At 41.6% G+C, this 22,815-nt stretch overlaps 1 protein-coding gene across 1 annotated transcript in view; it reads right to left on the minus strand.

Annotated features, from left to right (window-relative positions):
• TDRD10 (tudor domain containing 10) overlaps positions 1–22,815 on the minus strand; it is a 51,188-nt gene that overhangs the window by 21,646 nt on the left and 6,727 nt on the right. Inside the window, exons 5-6 of the mRNA XM_061119867.1 lie at positions 8,814–8,884; positions 8,027–8,183 (exon numbers count right to left, since the gene is read on the minus strand). Of these exons, the coding sequence (XP_060975850.1) occupies positions 8,027–8,183; positions 8,814–8,884 (228 nt within the window). The remainder of the gene's footprint in view (positions 1–8,026; positions 8,184–8,813; positions 8,885–22,815) is intronic.

The following is a 22,815-nucleotide window of genomic DNA, read 5'->3' on the forward strand; positions in this document are numbered from 1 at the left end:
TTATGACCAACCTAGATAGCATATTAAAAAGCAGAGACATTACTTTGCCAACAAAGGTCCATCTGGTCAAGGCTATGGTTTTTCCAGTGGTCATGTATGGATGTGAGAGTTGGACTGTGAAGAAAGCTGAGCGCCAAAAAATTGATGCTTTTGAACTGCAGTGTTGGAGAAGACTCTTGAGAGTCCCTTGGACTGCAAGGAGATCCAACCAGTCCATCCTAAAGGAGATCAGTCCTGGGTGTTCATTGGAAGGACTGATGCTGAAGCTGAAACTCCAGTACTTTGGCCACCTCATGCGAAGAGTTGATTCATTGGAAAAGACCCTGATGCTGGGAGGGACTGGGGGCAGGAGGAGAAGGGGACGACAGAGGATGAGATGGCTGGATGGCATCACCGACTCGATGGGCATGAGTTTGAGTAAACTCCGGGAGTTGGTGATGGACAGGGAGGCCTGGCGTGCTGCGATTCATGGGGTCGCAAAGAGTCAGACACGACTGAGCAACTGAACTGAACTGAGTATCTAGAATACATAAAGAATTTGGCAAAACACCCAAACAATCCAATTAGAAAATGGGCAAGAAAGATATTTCAACAAAGATGATATACAAATAGTAAATAAGCACGTTAAAAGGTCTTCAATAGCATTAGCATTAGGGAAATGCAAATTAAAACTGTAATAAGATATCACAAATATACCTACCAGAGTGGCTAAAATTAAAAAATGACATCCTGGAGGGGTGTCTGAGAACCCTTCATACATTCATAGTGGAAATGTAAAACGGTACAGTCATTGAAAACAGGCTGTTTCTTAAGAAAGGAAGCATGTAATGACCATACTATTCAGCAATTTTAATTTGGGGCATTTATCCCAGAGAAACACACAAACTTTACACATCAAGATTTATAACAAATTTCATTTGTAATAGTCAAAAACTAGCAACAATGCAGATATCTTTCAATGGGTAAATGGTTAAGCAAACTGTGTACAGCCACACCATAGAATACTACTCAGCAGGAATAAACTATTAGTATATGCAACAGCCCCTGAATGATCTCCAAAAATTATGTTGACAGAAAAAAGCCAATCCCAAAAGGTTACATACAGTATTTTTCCATTCACATAACATTCTTGAAACTGAAGAAATACAGAACAGACTAGTTGTTCCAGGGGCAAAGGTGGAGATGGGGATGGGAGGGAGGTGGGTGTGGCTGTAACAAGGCAACAGGAAGGATACTTGTGGTAGTGATGGAAATGTTCTGTATCTTGACTGTATCAGTGTCAATATCCTGGCTGTGAAATTGTTTTGTAAGATGTTACCATTGTGGAGAACCATGGAAAGGGTACAGGGGATCTATGTACTGTTTCTTACAACTAACTCCATGTGAATCTATGATTACCTCAAAAAGAAAAGTTTAATTGAAAGAAAACAAATTCTTATCTCATCAGCAGCATAAAAGCAGACAGAGAGACACTGGCCAAAGTCTGCTGACCCCTTTCCTGGTTAGTTATATTATTGCAAATATCTTCTTCCAGTTTTTTGGATTGAATTTATCTTCCTTTGTATTATCTTTCAATGAAAGTAAGTTCATAATTTTAATTTATCACTCCTCTTTCTCTCTGTATGCTTTAACAAGCCTTATTCTACTCTGAGGTTATAAGATTTTTCTATACTTTTTCCTAAAAGTTTTAAAGCTTTTTCACATGTAAGTATGGTTCATCTAGAGTTTAATTTTGTCTATGAGGTAAGGTATGGATATAATTTCATATTTTTCCACATAAAAAAGCAATTGTCCAGATTCAGTAACTGAAGTGTCCGTCCTTTCACCAGAGATGTACAACTCTACAAGAATAGTCATAGTTTATCCATTTGCAAGAGCCTCTTTTGGGGGACTCTCTATTGTATTTTATTGGTCTTAAATATTCATAGGCTTTTGGACTTCCACATAAATTTTACTTATTATTTTTCCACATCAAATTTAGAATTAGCCTGTTCTGTTCCTGGGAAAACCTGTGGGAATTTTTATTGAAATTATGCAGAATCAACAGATTATTTTGGGGAGAATGACTCTTAAATAACTCTTTTTCTGTCTTTCTATCCACAAACATGAAACTTTTACCATTTTAGACTTCCTTAAAGACTTTCAATAAAACTTATTTCCCCCATAGGCCATGCTCACCTTTCACTAGGTTCATTTCTATGTACCTTAATTTTTTTAATTGCTCTTATGAATGTTACATTTAAAAAATTATTTTCTGTTGTTTATTCATGGAAATATAAATAAAACTGATTTATATATATATATCTGATATATATCCAACTACCTTATTAAATGTTATTTCTAATAATTTATGTATTATTTAAGTTTTTCTATGTAAAGAAACATCATCTGTAAATTATGAGCTTTGTTTCTCCTATCCCAGTATTTATGCCTTTAATGTATTTTCCTTACCTTACTAGATAAAAGTATATCCTTGTCTTATTCCTATTTTTAATGAGAATGCTTATAATGTTTTTCTATTGAAATATTATTTTCTGTAAAGTTTTAGAAGATAGCCTTTATGAGGTTAAGAATAACTTTTCACTTCGAGCTGCTAAAAATCTTTATTTTTAAATCATAAATCAGTGCTGAATTTTATCAAATGCTTTGCTGTGTCTAAACCGATCATATGGTTTTTCATTCTTTAATCTGTTAATGTAGTGAAAGAGTTACTGTTTTTCTTTCTTTATTTTTCATTTTTTTCTGGCCTTACCATAAGGCTTGATTGTGGGATCTCAATTCCCTGACCTGGGTCTGAACCCAGGCCATGGCAGTCAAAACTCAGAATCCTAACCACTAGGCAACCACGGAACTCCAGAGTTATCATTTTTCTAATGTTAAATTTCTGTATTTTTGGAAAAAATCCAACTGCCATTACAATTTTCATCAGCCAATATTGACTTCACTTTGCCAATATTTTGTTTAGAAACACTGCATGTGTATTCATGTGAGAGACGCCAACCTGCAATTTATCTCTCTCATAATCTCCTGTCTGATTTGTTATCAGGGTTATACTGGCCTCAAAAAATGAACTAGCAAGTATCTCTTTTATTCCTTAGAAGAATTTATATAATATTGGAATTTTCCGTTCCTTGAAAATTCAGTAAATTTGCCTATAAAACAATCATAGCAAAAAAAAACAAAAAAACAATCATAGCTTGGTGTTTTCTTTACAAGACGATTCTAAACATTGATTCAACTGCTTTACAGATATAGGACTGGCAGGTTCTTATATTAGTTTTGAAAATGATATACTTTAAAAAACGTGTCCATTTCTTCTAAGTTTTCAAATTTATTAGCTTATATTTTAATATCCACTACATCTATAGTTATGATCTCTTTTTTAATACTAATGTTTATTTATTCCCTTTTCTCCTTTTTTCTAATTTATCATTCCAAAAGTTTTTTTCATTAATCTCTTTAAAGAATCAAATTTTGACTTTATTGATCCCTTTCTATTCCCCAGGGAAGTCCACAAAATTTTAAATTTTAAAAAACTTTGTTTTAAAATTTTTGCTGGGACTTCCCTGGTGGTCCAGTGGTTAAGACTCTGTACTCCCAATGCAAGAGGCCAGGGTTTGATACCTGGTCAGGGAACTAGATGGCACATGCCACAATTAAAGATCCTGCATGCTTCCACTAAGATCCGGTACATCCAAATAAACAGAGTTTTTTTTTTTTTTAATTTTGTCTGTTCCTTATTTGGATTTATTTTTACTTTTACCTACTTCAATCAACTGTAAGCTCATTTATTTTCACCATGTCTCCTTTGCTCATTTAAGCATTCAATATTACATACTTATAGTCCTATAAGTATTGTTTTTACTGCATTCAACTTTTTTATTTTTTTAGTTGTACTGGGTCTTCGTTGCTGCTCACAGGCTTTCTCTAGCTGCAGTGAGCAGGAGCTACTCTTTGCTGTGGTGAGCAGGCTTCTCATTGCGAGGGCTTCTCTTGTTATGGATTACGGGCTCTAGGTGCATGGGCTCAATAGTTGTAGCATGTGGGCTCTAGAGCACATATATCCCACAGCTTTTGATGAGAAAAAATTTTCCTTATTGTTCAGTTCTAAGTACTTCTTCAAAAAAAATTTTTGGCCAAGCTGTGTGGCATGCAGGATCTTAGTTCCCTGACAAGGCATTGAACTTATGCCCCCCCCCATAATGGAAGCCTGAAGTCTTAACCATTGGACCACCAGGGAAGTCTTCTTAAGTATTTTTAAATTTCTCTTATAATTTTTTCTTTGACCCACACGTTATTTACTTAGGAATATGTCTTTAAATTCCCAAAAGCATGGAGATTAGTGTTCATCTTTTGGTTACTTATCTCTAATGCAAAAGCACCAGAAATGGTCCTGAGAAATGATATTCATCCCAAAAGGAAGGTGAGCTTCTAAACACTCTTTTCTAATACCTGGTTCTGGATGATAGTACTTACCCGTCCCAAACAAAACTGGACAAAATACACAAATTAACTGTTTCTGATACACAGTAATGATAGTGAATAGCAGAGGGCAATTTGCCTGAGAAGAGGAAAACACAGGCAAGGAGCCCACATTGACCCTGGCCCCTTGCCAGGGGGGCATTTTCCCAATTCAAAGCCAAGGCAAGCAGAGCCTGGGCAGTCCGTGGCAGTCACCCTGAGCAGAAGAAACACACAGAAGCGGTTTGGTGCCAGGAATTTATGAGATGGGGAACCGCTGAGAAAAGAGTACAGAAAAGCCCCAGAAATCTAGGGGCTAACCCCAGGTCCTTGGCTGAATCCTAAGCTGCCCATATGCAGGGTAGGTCCTGGGAGGCCTTAGAGAGAAGAGCTGTTGTAGAAGGCAGAGAGTGAGCTAAGAGAGGAATACAGGTATCAGTACAATGCCGGGAAGATAACGGAGTTCCAGACCAGCCAGAGTGGAGCATAAGTACCCTGACACCCTCAGCCTACAAAGTCAGACCTTAGGAAAAGGATTTTGCCTAAGAACAAAGGCTCAAACTGAAGTATACCAGTCCCCAAAAAAGAAAACCAACTTTAATAAGCTCAAAAGCTAGTGACTTCATTTCTGCTAGGAAAAAAATCAACGCTATTTAGAGAACATAATATAAAGTCTCTGTAATACAACATCCACAGTATCCAACATACAGTAAAAAAAAAAAAAAAAAAAATTACTGTAAGAAGCCTTGACTCTTAAGCAAGGAGGTAAATGTCAACAAAAGCAGAGCCACAAATGACCCAGATGTTGGAATTAGCAGAAAATGGTAACTACAGTAAGTATATTAAAGAACCTGGAAGAAAAGATAAACAAAATGGGTGAAAAGATGAAAGAGTTCAGAACTTCCCTGGTGATCCAGTGGTTGAGACTCTGTGCGTCCACTTCAGGGGCACTGGTTTGATCCCTGGTTGGAGAACGAAGGGGGTTTCCCAGGTGGCACTAGTGGTAAAGAACCCGCCTGCCAATGCTGGAGATGTATGAGACGTGGGTTCAATCCCTGGGTTGGGAAGATCCCCTGGAGTAGGAAATGGCAACCCACTCCAGTATTCTTGCCTGGAGAATCCCATGGACAGAGGAGCCTGCGAGGCTACAGTCCATAGGGTCGCAAAGAGTCGGACACGACTGAAACGACTCAGCACTCAAGCATGCACGTGTGGAGCCAAGATGCCGCGTGCCTCAAGGCCCAGCCAAAAAAAAAAAAGAAAAAAGGAAAAGTTCAGCTGAAGAATAGGGGGTAAGAACTAAATGGAAGTTGAAAACTACACTATCTAAAATGAAAAATGCATTAGATGGGCTTAATAGCAGATTGGACATAACAACGGAATAGGTTAAGAGATTTCCAAGACATGTCAGTTTGAAGAAGTGGGAAAGCTGTGACCATACCTATAACTGAGAGCAGTGAGCAAGGTGGTGTGAATATTTTCAGCAGTTCAGAGAGGTTGAGGGCTGAGTTCAACTAGGAAAGGAGTTGTGCAAGATATGATTTAGTGAGCTAAGGGAATTAAGGTAATTTGAATGAAGGCAGCTATGATTCTGGAATCTACGCTAAGAAGGGAAGTGAGGGAGTAGAGTGTTGAATAGTGAAGAAGTGGTAGGCGCAGTGCTTTGAGTCCCAGTGTGTCTGACTGTGAGACTGGGGGTTTCAGAGCCTTGCTACCCGAAAAGTGGTCCCAGGACCAGGGGTGCCAGCGCCACAATTCTCAGGCCCCGCCCCATATGCACACAATCAGCATCTCTGCAGGTAGCGCTCAGCAAGCTGTTTAACAAGCTCAGCGGTGACTCTGATGCTGCTAAAGCTGGAGAACTGCTCTTCTAGAGGAAGAGAGCTGCAGAGAGTGGTGAGGGGCAGAGTGGGATGCTCCAAATGGGTATTGTGGAGATGTTCAATTATGAGCCATGACAAGGTCTGAGATATAATACAGGGGACGGGAAACTGTGACGGAGTGAAAGGAAAGATCATTGAAGATAAATGGTCTAGGAAATGAGGGGCTAGACTCTTAGATCATTCACAGGATACAATCTGAGTGCCAGCAAGAGAGAAAAATGGTGAGTCAGACACTAAAGTTACCAATGGACAGCGGAGCACAACAGTGAGAACACCAGATGACTACAACCAAGAAGGTCAGTAGGTAGTGTAATCTGACAGCCTGCCCTTCCAAGAGAGAGGGTTTAAAGAGAAAGGAAGAAAAACAGTTTGGAACTAGCAAAGGGAGCCACCTCTGGCACTCTTACTGTGGAGATTCTAATCCACCTCTCAACTCCCATCTCCAACTTCTTCAGCCTTGGCTGACCTTGTTAATTGCCTGCCAAAAGGCATTCTCTCTTCCCTTGCTGACAGATTCCCAAGTTTAGCAACAGTGTGCCTATTTTAAAAGCTACATTTTCCAGCCTCCTTTGCACTGAAGGTCACCAGTTGCAGTTCTCCCTAACAAAATGTAAGCAAAATTGTGGTAGGGCTCCTGAGAATGTGCCTTTTATGAGAACACAGGCTCTGGACCCTCTGCTTCTCCCCTTCTTCCCACCTGGAACCCTGGTTAGCATCATGGAGTTCCCATACCATCCTTGGACCCCCTACCTCCTGAAGTCTTCTACAGCAGAGAGAGAGAAATAGCTCTGCTTCTGGTTAACCTTCACCTACATAGAGCCTGCTTCATTGGAGGGAAGCTCCTGGAGGTTAGTCATGGGCCTTCTCTTCTCTGTCCACAAAGGAAGCCCCCACCAGCCACTGCCCCACCATTAACTCTCACCTTCCCAGCCCTCATACTAGTCTTCCCGCCAGGAAGGATCAGGTTTTACTCACTTTTGTCTTCCTTACCTTCCACACCAGCATCCAGAATAGGCTATGCAAACAACAGATACAATTGTTTGCTGCGTTAAACAAGTAAAAACCTCAATTTCAATAACCCAGGTGGAAAAAGCCCTGACTGAATTGCCCAATAACCCTTTTTGTCCTTGCCAAGAATACAGCCTTCCTTTCCTTTCAAAGTTCCAGGTTTTCTATACCAACCTTGCTCCTGACTGTTAAAGTCTTAAAGTTCCGTAATTTCATCCCAGCTCCTGTTTTGTCCACTGTAAGATGGGACAGAAAGACAGGACAGAAAGCAGAGTCGTCTAAGCTCTGAAGAGTGACCACAGATGGGCTTCCCTGGTGGCTTAGTGGTAAAGAATCAGCCTGTCAACGCAGGAGGCACAGGTTTGATTCCTGGTCTGGGAAGAGCCCATGTGCCAAGGAGCAACAAAGCCCATGTGCGACAACTACTGAGCTTGTGCTCTAGAGCTCGAAACAACTGAGCCTGCATGTGCCCTAGAGCCCACCACACAACGAGAGAAGCCACTGCAATGCCAAGCCCGTGCACTGCAACTAGAGACAAGCCCCTGCTTGCCGCAACGACAGAAAAGCCCCGTGTAGCAACAAAGACCCAGCACAGCCAAAACTAAACAAATAAAAATTAAAAAAAAAAAAAAAGTGACCACAGAACCCTGAGAGTGGAGAGGCCAGGCACCTACCAGCAGCTCCTGGGGCCGCTTGGTCACATCAGGGGTCCTCTTGGGAGACCTGTTGCTGGAATTCACGTACAGTTTTCGCTTGTGGAAGAGCTTCCCATTCAGTGCCTGGATGGCAAGTGCCACTTTCTGCATGGAGCCCAGATCTACGAATGCGAAGCTGCAAAGGAAGGAGACGGCAGCTCTGAGCCCAGCTCAAACAGAGCCGCAGGAGGGTCCCAAGCCGAGGAATGGTCTCCTCTCCCCTCTGCGGGGACAGGAGAGAGGCTGGGCCACTCCTAACACACACGGAGGCCACCATGACACCCAGGTTTGGGCTGGGCATCGGGGGAGCTGGCCCTGGGGTTCCTGGGGGCCGGGAGACATGCGCTGACCCTTTCACCACATGCCATAGGGCATGGCTCTGGGTTTCCTTCATACTGCTCCCCACGGAGGTTCAAAGTCCTTTTACTGCCTTGAACATAAGAAAGGAAAAATATCCAGATTTCAGGGCAACCAAAGCTGAGGGAGATTCACTAACTTGCTTCGAGTCAGAAAACAGGGAAAGGACAAGACCAAAAGTAAACCCAGGGCTCTGGACTTCTAACCCAAGGTTGTATGGATAAGGCAGTATTAGCTGCCGAGGCGAGGGCTGAATGTGGAAAGGGGGTTTCCCACATGTACCTCTGCCGAGTCACAATGGGCGGGGCTCTGGGAGCTGTTGAGCTGGTCTGAGATCAGTGCATCAGCAAAATGGAGAAAGAGGAAAGGAGTTGCTTCCCAAAGAAAACAAAGGAAGAACAGTCATTACCATTTGCAGCCATTCTGGACTCTGTGGACATGGAGAGGGCTGAAGTCCTTTAGAAGGCACCGAATCTCCTCCTACAATGGCAGGGTTTAAAAGAGAGAGAGAGAGACCAGAAAACTGACAACTGGTTCTCAAGGTTGCAGATCCCCAGCCCGTTAGGCTGTAATCAGCTGAACAAATACTTAATGAGAACCAATGACGTGCTGAGTGTGCCAGGCTTTGTGCTCAGTGAAGCAAATACAGAGACAAGCAGGATGTAAGCGCTGCCTTCAATTGCAGTTCAACAGACGTGGGGCACTAACAAGACAATCAAGTAAACAGGTCGTTTTACCAGAGGGTGTGAAATTCCATGAGGAAGTACAGATGCCTCTGGGAAAACACAGTCTGGGTATCTAACCCAAATTTGGAGAGAAAAGAAGTGGTCAGGGTGGGCTCCCAGGTGGAAGTGACTTTTAATTTATTAGGAAGGCATTTTTAATTGAGTCTGCTGACTCAGTCCTGTACTCATGGCAACTTCCCTTCATTTCTTTCCTGAAATGTCTGACAGTAAACATGAGCTACCCACAAGTCTTATGCCAAGTGTTACAGGAGATGTGAATTTGAACTTGACATAAGTCGTGCACTCAAGGAGCTTAGAGTCCATAAATGCATGATCTCTGTTTAAACAACAGGGCAGAGTGGCGTCTAAGAGTAAAAGTAAAGTCCAGAGGGGGCAGTGCACAGAGGGAGGACGCTCATCTCTGGTCAGCTGCTGATGGAGCTGTCTGCCATGCCTGCTCTGTAAGGCTCCCCACCCCTACCAACCACCCCAACTTTCCTCACGGCAGCCAGGCCTCTACCGCCTGGGGATACGATCACCTCCCCTGGACATCTCTCCATCTAATTCTCAACTGTCCCTCCTGTCTGCCCTCTGGCTCCCTCTCCCCCGGATCCTAGTCCCACTCCCACCCCTGGGCTCCAACCATGACTGCCCTCCCTTTTTTGAGATAATATCTACCCAACCCTGATGCCCTTTTGAGCGACACCCTATTTTTTCTCTTTTTCTGCCAAATGTGTAGAAAGAGCTGTGTCCGCCTATTGCCTCCGTTTCCTCCCCACCCACTCCCTCCTGGCTGCAGCTTGGCCGCTGTTCCTGCTCTGCTGAAAACGCATTCCTGCAGGTCACGGATGCGCTGCCCACGGCCGTAGCGTCCCCTCAGGCCTCCCTGTCGACTCCTACCTGCACCTACCCTTCCTCCTTCCCCAGCTTCCCCACTGGCCGTTCCCACTACAAATCCCACACCTGTGATGAAAACCAATGTTTCCTGAGAAAATTCTACTTTGGGAAAATGTATATTTATACCATCTTCTGTTATTACCAATCTAAAGTCACTTTGTTGGCAAGGGAAGAGAAATGCATAATGTATAGCTCGTTTTTCCGAGTCTTCATATTTATATTACATTTAAATTCAAATTTTCTAATTTGCTTTTACTTTTAAATATTTAATGTTTATTACACATGAATCTACAAGATGCTGAGCAACAAGCAATTTGTGAGAACAAGCAATATGTGCTTAGCATTTTCAGTTTATAAAGCACTATCATATGCCTTATTCCATTTGATCTTTAAAACTACCCTAGGAAGTGTGTATTATTATTGTCCTCATTCTCAAATGCATAAAATAAAGATCATCGAGATTAAGTGACGGCCTTAAGATTACACAGCTAATTTAGAGTCAAGATTTGAACTCAAGGCTTCTAACCTCAAATCCTGCATTCTTTTCATGATATCATGCAAAACGATACCTTTCTTCTGGCCAGATTTTCCTGTTATTAAAAGAGAGAATTCCCTTGTGGTCCAGTGGTTAGGACTCTGTGCTTTCACTGCCGAAAGCATGGATTCAATCCCTGGTCAGAGAACTAATATCCCAAAAGCCGTGTAGTACAGCCAAAAATAAATCAATGAAAAAATGATGAAATAAAATAAGAGAAAACTCCCATATTTTTGTACCTTCAATAGCAGGTGTCAGGAAACCACAGCCTTGGGCCAAATCCAACCCACCACCCTTTTTCTAAATGTTATTGGAGTGCAGCCACGCACATTCATTTATGTGTTCTCCATGGCCGCTTTCATGCCCCAGTGGCAGAGTATCTGCAACAGAGGCATATGGCCTGCAAAGCATAAAACCTTACTACCTGACCCTTTGGGGCTTTCCAGGTGGTGCTAGTGGTAAAGAATCTGCCTGCCAATGCAGGAGATGTAAGAGAGGCAGGTTTGATCCCTGGGTTGGGAAGATCCCCTAGAGAAGGGCACGGCAACCCACTCCAGTATTCTTGCCCGGAGAATCCCGTGGACAGAGGAGCCTAGTGGGCTATCCGATGGGGTCACACAGAATCAAACATGACTGAAGCGATTTAGCATGCATGCATCTGACCCTTTATGGAAAACTTGGCAAACCCTTCTCCTATAGCAATGATCCTCAATTCTGACTGCATATAAGATTCAGCTGGAAAGTCACATTTTTCTTTAAAAAAACTACCTACCAGAGTGATGCCTGGCCCACCCCAGATGAACAAAATCAGAATCTCCAAGGTTGAGATTAAAGCAGTATTTTTATCAATATTTTTTAAAAGATGATGGCAATATGCAGCCAAGGTCAAAAACTACTGTTCCCTGGTATCAAACTGATTCAGGAAGCACTGATTTTCAGAAAATGTGCTTGAGATAAAGAATAGAGAAGAACCACCACCACTACCACACACATACAAATACAAAAGAAACCTGCTGACATCTGTTCATCCGTGGTTCATCAATCAATGCTATCAGTGAGGTCATCCTAGCAGCAGATGTTGTTCTTATTGATAGTTAGCATTAGGAACTACGAAAATCTAAAGGCATAACCTATGACATTATTTTTCTGCCCCTTAATAGTTCAGTGTGTTTATTAAAAAAAATTTTTTTACTATAGATTTGACAGGAAGCTTAGTACATTAAGCTAAAATTGCCTCATATCCCTTAGGGTATCTTTAAATAATGAAAATTAGTTATTAGGATATTTTAATTATAAAAGCATTAAATGTTTATTATAGAAAAGTTTAAAAATACAGATAAGCAAAATAGAGATATCACCCATAATCTTACCACCAAAACATGAGCACTATACATAGATTAAGGGATCATAGAGTATCCTCCGCTTCATAACCTATTTTGCTTATTAATATACTCCTTTCAATCAATCATTACAAAAAAATCTACTGCAGCCTGCCAATAATTATGGCACGAGCATTTATGGACCACTGACTTCGTGCCAGACAGGCAGGAGGTTATGGCAGTTACCTGCATGCTAAATGATTCCACATCCACCAGACAGCAGTAATTCAGCAGCTGGACACCACCACGCTGGTGTTGGTAAGGATAAAGGAATTCTGCTGCTGACGCTGCTGGCGGGAGTGGAGGCCTCTCTCCCCTCCTGGTCAAGCCGTGTGCACCGTGTGGCTCTGGCCCCACGCCCAGGTGAGGTCCTAGAGACACGCATGTAGACATGCGTACAAGTCAGTGCGCTGAAGCTGTTTAAAGCGGCAAAAGGACTTCCCTGGTGGCATGGTGGATAGGCATCTGCCTGCCAATGCCAGGGACACGGGTTCGATCCCTGGTTGGGGAAGACCCTGTATGCCATGGAACAAGCCCATCTGCCACAGCTACTGAGCCCCTGCTCTGGAGACCAGGAGCTGCAACTACTGAAGCCTGAGCACCGAGAGCCTATGCTCAAGAACAGGAGACGCCATTACCATGAGAAGTCTGCACAATGAGACTAGAGAGTAGCCCCCGCTCGATGCAACCAGAGAAGGCCCATGCAAAGCAACAAAGACCCAGCACAGTCGAAAATAAAGAAAGAAAAGAAAGTGGCAAAAACTGGGAAACATTTAATTTGAGCCATGTGATCTGACATTTCTGCAGATGAAAACTGGTCAAGTACCAGCAGTTTCCTATGATACAAGCTAAGCATCTGAATGTTTATTGGCATTGCATGTATGTGCCAACACAGATACATTTTTTAAAAATGTATGAAATGATAAAAGTCATCGAAAAGAGAAAACACAGAGGAGAGAAAGGACAACAGCGGTATCCCCGTCACCTGAGCTCCCTTCCTCCCAGGACACACCCTGGACCCCACTATTACCAGACTGCCTACCTCCAAAGGGCAACTTCGAGTCCCTGCTCTCTAACCACCCTTCCTTCTCACACCTCTAGTTCCCCAGTTCTATTCTCTGGGGCTGTGATCCTTCAAACTGTGCCACTTTCCCGCCATCCCGCAAACTCCCGACCCTATCCTGGCTCTCTGGCCATCCGTTCCGCCCCGCCCCACCGGCCCCCGCCTTCCTCTTTCCACTGTGGTTGATCACTGACTGCAGTCATTTCCTTGTTCAGTGCTCTGGCATTCCTACTACGTATTCCTAATCATCAACTGCCAGCCTCCCAAACACAACTACCGCAGTCTACTTCTCCACTCCGACTTTCCTTGCCCTCTTTCTACTCAGCAGATAACCCCGATTCTTTGCTGAGAAGAGACAAGCAATCAAAAGGAACACCCACCCCCCGCCACCACATCAGTCAGCCGCCCCATACCCGTGTGCACCCCTCTACAGAGAAGACCCGTCCTTGCTCCAGACAACCCCTCTTAACCTTCTCAAGGTCTTTCATACTAATCGATCTCCTCTTTTTCCTGCATTAACTACCCTCCCCACTGGATGGGCATACAAATGAGCTCTAATATTTACTATCTAAATACTTAAAGACACGTAACAACTTTGACCTTACAACCCCCTCCAGCTCCCACCCCGCTTCCTATCCTTCTTTATTACAAAAATCCTTGAAAAACTTGTCTGTACTCACTGTCCACTTCCTCTAACTCATTCAACAAATGATTATTAAGTGCCTACTCTGTGCTAGAAAATGTCTTTTGTACCATGAACAGGGTACCCAAAGTCTCTCCCCTCCTGGGGCTGACCTTTTTTTTTTTTTATTTTTATTTTATTTACTTTTTTAACTGAAGGATAATTGCTTTACAGAATTGTGTTGGTTTCTGCCAAACCTCAACATGAATCAGCCACCGGTAAACATATGCCCCCTCCTTCAGAACCTCCCTCCCCATCCCACCCCTCTGGGTTGTAACAGAGCCCTGGTTTGAGCTCCCTGGGTCATGCAGCAAATTCCCACTGGCTGTCTATTTTACTTATGCTCATGTACACGTTCATGTTTCTCTCTCCATACCTCCCACCCTCTCCTTCCTCTCTCCTCTGCCCCACTGGGTCCATAAGTCTGTTCTGTGTCTCCACACAGAACATGAAAATGCCCTGAAAATGATTTCATCAGTACCATCTTTCTAGATTCCATATATACATGCAATTAATATAATATTTGCTTTTCTCTTTCTGACTTACATCACTCTGTATAATAGGCTCTAGGTTTCCACCTATTACTTATTTGTTACTTTGGGTGCACCAGGTCTTAGTTGCAGCATCTTAGTTGCAGCACACAGGATCTCTGATTTTTCCTTGCAGCATGAGAAGTCTTATTTGGAACATGTGGGATTAGTTCGCTGACCAGAGAATGAGCCCAGGCCCCCTGCACTGGGAGTGTGGAGTCTTAGCCACTGGACCACCAGGGAAGTCCCTCCTGGCACTGACGTTACTTAGGAAAGACAGATAATCAATTAAAATCAATGAGAAATGTGCATGGTGAGTTCAATGGTGATTAAATATTAAGCAGACATATTAAGTCAGAGAGGTGACTTATCAAACTACAACTAATAGACAAATGTCATCAACTGTCTCAAAAATATCTTTTAACTGTTGTTTTGTCACAGTCAGGGTCAGAACAAGGTCTACTTATCCTGTTTGGTCATCATTTCTCTTAGGCCTCTTCTAAACGTCTTTATATCAGATCTCCCTGCTTTAATTTTTCCATGACTTTGACTTGTAATATATACCAGGTCAGCTATTCTGTAGATAAGAGTACTGCTTCCTTATTGTAAGCATTTAACTTGATCTTCTATCCCCACCCCTGTTTCCTTTAGACTAGAAGTTAGCCATGGAGCTTTCACATATAGGTTATTATTTACATTTTTGGCTAGAACACTTTATAGATGGTGTGAGATCTTCAATAATATGACATCACTTTAGGAGACTTGTACGTGGCTGTCTCACTTTCAGTTCAGTCGCTCAGTTGTGTCCGACTCTTTGCGACCCCATGAACCACAGCACGCCAGGCCTCCCTGTCCATCATAAACTCCCAGAGTTTACTCAAACTCATGCCCATCGAGTCGGTGATGCCATCCAGCCATCTCATCCTCTGTTGTCCCCTTCTCCTCCTGCCCCCAATCCCTCCCAGCATCAGGGTCTTTTCCAATGAATCAACTCTTCGCATGAGGTAGCCAAAGTATTGGAGTTTCAGCTTCAGCATCAGTCATTCCAATGAACACCCAGGACTGATCTCCTTTAGGATGGACTGGTTGGATCTCCTTGCAGTCCAAGGGACTCTCAAGAGTCTTTTCCAACACCACAGTTCAAAAGCATCAATTTTTCAGCGCTCAGCTTTCCTCACAGTCCAACTCTCACATCCATACATGACCACTGGAAAAACCATAGCCTTGACCAGATGGACCTTTGTTGGCAAAGTAATGTCTCTGCTTTTTAATATGCTATCTAGGTTGGTCATAACTTTCCTTCCAAGGAGTAAGCGTCTTTTATTCATGGCTGCAATCACTATCTGCAGTGATTTTGGAGCCCAAAAAAATAAAGTCTGCTACTGTTTCCCCATCTATTTCCCATGAAGTGATGGGACCAGATGCCATGATCTTAGTTTTCTGAATGAGGAGCTTTAAACCAACTTTTTCACTCTCCTCTTTCACTTTCATCACGAGGCTTTTTAGTTCCTCTTCACTCTCTGCCATAAGGGTGGTGTCATCTGCATATCTGAGGTTATTGATATTTCTCCCGGCAATCTTGATTCCAGCTTGTGCTTCTTCCAGCCCAGCGTTTCTCATGATGTACTCTGCATATCTCACTTTAGGCGACGCTAAATTAATCAACAAACTCAGACAGGGACTTCCCTGGCGATCCAATGGTTAAGACTCCACAATGGTTAAGACAGCCTGATCCTTTCATTATAAAACTGCCCATCAACATTTTATCTAATGAATTTACCATGCTCTGATCACCACTGTCTGAAACAGGTATTATGATTTGCAAAATGATGATTTTCAACCGTTTCCTCTGCATTTATGAGCTAGAGTTCCTCTGTAAAGAACTTTCTCTCATTCACTAGTGTTCTTCATTTGCCCTGAAACAGCACTGGTGTTGGAAAAGCAAGATTAACAATTAACCTTTTCCTTTAATTACCAAGTTTTACATTACTGAACTATTTCTTGCTATCTTCAATGTGTCCAATGAGTTTATGTATTATTTCTTTAAGTGTCACTACAAATTATTGCTTTTTATCACTAGTAAGTTTTAATCAAAGGTAATCAGTATTTTTGAAACATAAATTGTCCCATTTTTGGCCCACGGGATCCTCTTTTTGCTTGTTCTTATGTCTTTTCATTTGGAAACGTTTAAACATGTGTAGAAAAACAGTATAACAAATTCCTATATACCTATCAGCCTTAATTCTCAATTCAAAAAAAAGGGAGAAAATAAGGGCACCTGTTCCTTGTTTTTGCTCCTTCATGCTGCAGTAAAGGCTTGTCTGGAAAAAAAATTAACTCAGGGACACTCTGATTTCATCTATACCTCTCCCTGCCATTAGGCTATTCTGAAACAAATCTCATCACCTCATCACTACATCTGTAAACATTCCAGCACATAGCTCCAAGGAAAAAGTACCTCACCTCTAATTACAACTTCTCCCTTCCCTTCAATCAAACCTAATAGCCTTTCAGAGGTTTCTAGCTTTCCGGCACATAACAGCTCCAAACCTGCAATCTAAGAAGGTATAGTTCCTTTTCGTGGGGAATGGTATTCAAAGTGAGCAATCTAGGATCTTATTGCCACTGGGTTAAGAGCACCAAGGTATTTCAACCAGCAGAGTTAGGAGATACGCATCTTTGAAAGGGAAAATAATCATTGTAATCATGGATTCTAATTCCTATAGAGCTACAGATGGTTTTTATTTATCTTATGCTGAAAATCTTTATTCCTAACAATACTAGTTATTATATCCTACTTTGAAATATATAACAGGTTCAAATAATACCAGGGTTACTACAGACAACAAACTTATTGAGCAAAGTCTAAGACTTCTGTGCAGTTCTTTTTATGCTTATAATGTGTCCTACTGAGGATACACAGTCAAAATATCATATTCTAAGGTCAATTTGAATAATTCTGTTCTCTGACACCAAACTAATTATAGCACTAGTTTGTTTTCCGTTTTTAGGGAGTGCTTTTTTAATAGATCATTTTGACTCTCTTAATTATGAAAACATCCATGTATTTTAAAGTCAAAACAATACCACAAGGTAAATTCAGAAACTGTCCCTCCAAAAAGAGGGACACATGGAAACACAGAGCTGATGAGCCTGGCTGCACGGCAGAAACAACACTGTAAAGCAACCGCACTCCAGTAAAAATTAATTTTACATTTTTTAAATAAATAAATAAAATAAATTGTGCCTCCATCTCCCTTCTATCATTTTTCCTTCCCTCCCCCAGAGGTCACCATCTTTATTCCCTTTTTATCTTTCCACTGTTTATTTTGGCAAATTTAAAGAGATATTCCATTCTCTTCCTCCCTTCTGATGCAAAAGACTGTTTGATTCTAGGTGTATTTTTATACCCGCTGACAGATTGAATGTGAAGTGTGAAAAAACATGTGAGATATGAAACAAGAATATTTCCCAGGTTTTGGGCCATTTACTGAGATGAGGAAGACCGTGGGAGGAGCAGGCTGGACACATCAAGTTTGAAATGCCTATTAGTTGCCCAAGTAGAGATAAGGACTCAGCAACTGAATAGACAAGTTCAGAGTTCATGGGCAAGGTACAAGCTGGGAATACAGATAACTGGTCATGATTTTCTACTACCACAATCATATCACCTGCACCAGTGATATTTATCTCCGCCTTTCCCATTCTTGTGTCTTTCTTTTTCCTTGCCTGCTGCACTGACCAAGACCACCAGTACAATGTTGACAGAAATAGCAATAGCCGGTATTCATATCTTGTTCCTGATCTCAAAGGGAAAGCTATCAAAGTTGTGTCCCTAAGTATTGCATTTGCTATACATTGTTAAGTCCTTAATCCATTTAGAATCCATTCAGTTTATGTTATAATGTAAAGGTCCAATTTCATTTTTCTTGTATGGATAAATAAACATCTCAGAACCAGTTTACTGAATAGTCTCTTCTTTCCCAACTCATCTGCAATGCCACCTGATTATACACACCAAGTTTTCATATACGTGTAGGTCTATTTCTGGACTTTTGATGTTTCATACATTGACAATTAGCAATGCATCCACATCAAGGTCATCATTATTATAGTGGAAAATTTACTCTGTCTCCCTTATTCTTTCTCTTCAAAAAAGGTGCATTTATTCATGGGACATGTTCTGTTTCATGTAAATTTTAGAATCAGTTTGTCAAGCTCTTTGAAAATCCTTTGGGTATTTTGATCACAATGGTATTGTATCTATATATCAATCTAAGGATCATAAAATTGATTCTTATCCATCTCTTTGTTGAGGTCTTCCTTAATGTCTTTCAGTAAAGCCTAATTTTCTGTTTCTATGTCTTGCACAACTTTTATTAATTTCTAGCTCTTTGTAACTTTTCCTCTGTATAGAAATACAATTGACTTTTGTATATTTATCTTATATTCAACCACCTTAACTATCAATAATTCTAGCATATCCAAGAGTCTTCTGAGCTTCAACTTCGACAATCATCTGCAAATAATGACTTTGTTTTTTCCTTTCCAATTCTTACACCTCTCACTTTTTTATTTTCTCACTCGCTCTAGCTAAGGGATTGCATAAAATGTTAAACAGAAATGATAAGAGGCACTAGTGTCTTGTTCTTGATTTTAAAATACCTGTTTCCCAAGTGACAATGTTTTCTGTGTATTTTCTGTAGATACTCTTTATCAGATTTTGGAAGTTTCCTTCCACTCACAGTTTAAATGTTTTTTCTGTAAATTGGGCTTTTAACTTTATCAAAAGTTAAATTTTAGCTTGAAGGTTCCCAGACCATGTAAGTAATATGAATTTAAACCACAATTCACATGAAATCAGGCCTACTGTTATATGTTCTTAGGGAGACTGTTTACCCTACCAGCCTTAGATCCTGGCCAAGTCAGATTAACTTTCTCAACACCACCCTGGGCCAATAAGCAAAGTTTTGTGGTTCACACTTTCACTGAGGGGCCAGCCCTTCAACCATCCTGCTTTTGCAGGGATGTCGATTACCACGCCCCTCCTCACATAGGCCCCGAGTGTCATCTCCTACCCTGACATGGCTGCTATAATCCAATCCAATCTTTAGGTTTTGAGGTATGCACAGACCCTAGGGAATTGACTGGATTCTCCTAGTTTTCAAGTTATTGCTTATCTGGGGCCCTCTTAATTTTCCTTACTTTCTTAGGAGTCAGCTATGTATTTTAAGGTAGCATTTCTCAAGAGGCACATGAAAAGATGTTCAACATCTCTAATTATTGGGGCTTTCCTGGTGGCTCAGATGGTAAAAAAAAAAAAAAAAAAAAATCCACCTTCAATGCAGGAGATCCAGGTTTGAGATCCCTGGGTTGGGAAGATCCCCTAGAGAAGGGAGTGGCTACCCACTCCAATATTCTTGCTTGGAGAATTCCATGGACAGAGGAGCCTGGTGGGGCTACAGTCCATGGGGTCACAAAGAGTCCGACAAGATATCACTTCACACCAGACAGAAAGTCTATCATCAAAAAATCCACAAACAATAATGTGAGTATGGAGAGAAGGGAACCCTTCTACCCTGTTGGTTGGAATGTAAATTGATACAGCCACTATAGAGAAGCTAAGAATAGAGCTACTGTGTGACCCTGCAATCCCACTCCTGGGCATATATCTGGAGAAAAACATGATCTGAAAGGATACCTGCACCCCAATATTCACCGCAGCTCTGTAAGCCAGACAGAGAAATATCCTAAGACATCCCTTATATGTGTCATCTAAAAAGAAATGATACAAATGAACTTAAAAGAGAGACCCACAGACTTAGACAACAAACTTATGGTTGCCAGGGTCGGGGAGGGGGTGGGGACGATGGGGGAAAGGGATAATTAGGGGCTTGGGATGGATACGTACACACTGCCATATTTAAAACAGATACCCAACAAGGACCTCCTGTGGAGCACACGGAACTCTGCTCAGTGCTATGTGGCAGTGGGACGGGTGGGGAGTTTGGGGGACAATGGTCCATGTATTGTATGGCCGAGCCCCTTCGCTGTTCTCCTGAAGCTTATCACAACGTCGTTTGTTCATCAGCCTTGCTGCTGCTGCTTAGTCCCTTCAGTTGTGTCCAACTCTGTGCCACCCTAAGGACTGCACACTGCCAGGTTCCTCTGTCCATGGGATTCTCTAGGCACGAGTACCAGAGTGGACTGCCATGCCCTCCTCCAAGGGATCTTCCTGACCCAGGGACGGAAACCAGGTCTGCGGCACTGCAGACAGATTCTTTACCTCTGAGCCACCAGGGAAGCCCCTTATCAGCTGTATACACCAATACAAAATAAAGTTTAAAGTGGCATTTCCTATATTTTAGCTTCTGTTTCCAAGTATTTTCTTGGACGAGGGCTTTGAGGTTATCCAATCTATCATAATTAAGGAAACAGAGGCATCTGAAGATTTTAAATCCAACTGGCATCATGAAGGTTACTCATATACTCAACAAGACCAGTTTCAGAAAACTGGTGAGGGGAGAATGCAAGCCACTGGGTTCAAGAGTTACGTGTGAGATCAATTTCAAAACTTACTACAAAGCTACAGTACGCAAATGCAGTACTGGCATAAGGACAGACATACAGATCAATGGAATAGAATGAGACTCCAGAAATAAACTGCTACATTTATGGTCAATGGATTTGCAACAAGAGTGCCAAAATAATTCAGTGGGGAAAAATTTATTTTTAGCAAATAATGCTGGGGCAACTGGATATACACATGCAAAAGAATGAAATTGACCTTGACCTCAAACCACATGCAAGAATAAATTTAAAAAGGATTACAAACCTAAATATAAAAGCAAAAACTACAAAACTCCTGGAAGAATGAATACATGTAAATCTTTGTGACCTTGGATTAGGCAATAGATTCTTAGATATGGCACCTAAAGCAACCAAAGAAAAAAATGGAAAATTGGAATGCATCAAAATTGAACATTTGTGTTTCAAAGGACACTACAGACAAAATAAAACACAACTGATGGGAGAAAATATTTACAAATCATGTATCTGGTAAGAGACCTGTATCCAGAATATATAAAGAACTCTTACAACTCAATAATAAAAAAGATGAACTGATTTTAAACTGGGTAAAGGATCTAAAAAATATTTCTCCAAAGAAGATATACACAAAGAGACAATAAACACATGAAAAGATGCTCATTAATTACTATGAAAACACAAATCAAAAACACAATGAGATACCACTTCACATCTACTAGATGGCAAAAATCAAAAAGACAGACTATAACAGTTTTGGGCCAGGAAGTGGAGAAATTGGAATCCCCACACATTGTTGGTATGAATGCGAAATGGTACAGCTGTTTTGGAAAACAGTTTGGCACAGAGTTATCATGTGACCCCAATAATTTCACTCCTAGGTATATACCAAAGACAACCGGAACATACATTTACACAGAAACTTGCACACCCATGTTCAGGTTAAGATTTTTCATAAAAGCCAAAAAGTGGAAACAGGTCAAATGTCCAGTGATATATGGATAAACAAACTGTGACATATATCCATATAAATACTGTAGTCATAAAAAGGAATGAAGTACTGAGACATGCTATAAAATGTATGAACCCTGAAAACATTATGCTAAGTGAAAGACATTGTATGACTTTATTTACATAAAATATCTAGAATAGGCAAATCCATAGAGACAGAAAGTAGATTAGTGGCTGCCAGGGGCTGGAGGAAGAGAGGAGGAGGAGGGGCTGCTAATGATTATGAGATTTACTTGCGAGGTGATGAAAATATTCTGGAATTAATGGTGATGGCTGTGTAACCTTGTGAATATATTAAAAACCACTGAATTTTATGCTGTAAAATAGTGAATTTTTTGGTATGTGATTTATCTCTCAATAAAAAATGTTAATAACGTAAAATGCTAGCTACTATTATTGTTATGAGTAATAATTCATCTGTCATCTCTGATCCACGACTTTCATCTTCTACCAACAACCATGAAACTGCCGCAGGCTAGTCTGTTGGTGTGCAAGAAGGTAAAAGTCTCAGACACTCACTTCAGAGTTCTCGACAAGGCAGGTATTAATGTTAAAATCAGACATTTCTTTTTAAAATCCTACTTCTTCAGCTCAGGTGTTTCCTCTCCTAGGAGGCTAGTCTCTGTTTGTACGCTGGAAGGAACCACTGTGGGGAAGGCTGTTGCTTTCTAGTGGAGCAAGCAAGGACCAAAGGTGCCCTATACCACAGCAGGGCCAAGCAAGCCCCCGGGGCCTGGCCGTGAGACAGGATCCACTACAGGGCGGAGGCAGAGCCGCTCAGCGCCTCGCCTGCCCCAGACCACCGCGCCAACTACTGCAGGGCTCCCGCCTTCATCTCACTGTCAAGTAACGGGTTATACCAGCCTGCCAAGGGGGAGGCAAATCAGTCCCAATCCTCCCTTCTCTCGGATGCCAAGCATCCCCCAACACATGCACTTTGACTCAACAAGATTTAACTCACTGGGTCAAAATGAATTCACTCTCTGTGCTCCAGTACCATTTTCTTCTCTCTTTGTCAGATAAAAATCTAATAGGTCCATCTC

This window comes from Dama dama, chromosome 20 (assembly GCF_033118175.1).
Source record: "Dama dama isolate Ldn47 chromosome 20, ASM3311817v1, whole genome shotgun sequence".
Taxonomy (NCBI): domain Eukaryota; kingdom Metazoa; phylum Chordata; class Mammalia; order Artiodactyla; family Cervidae; genus Dama; species Dama dama.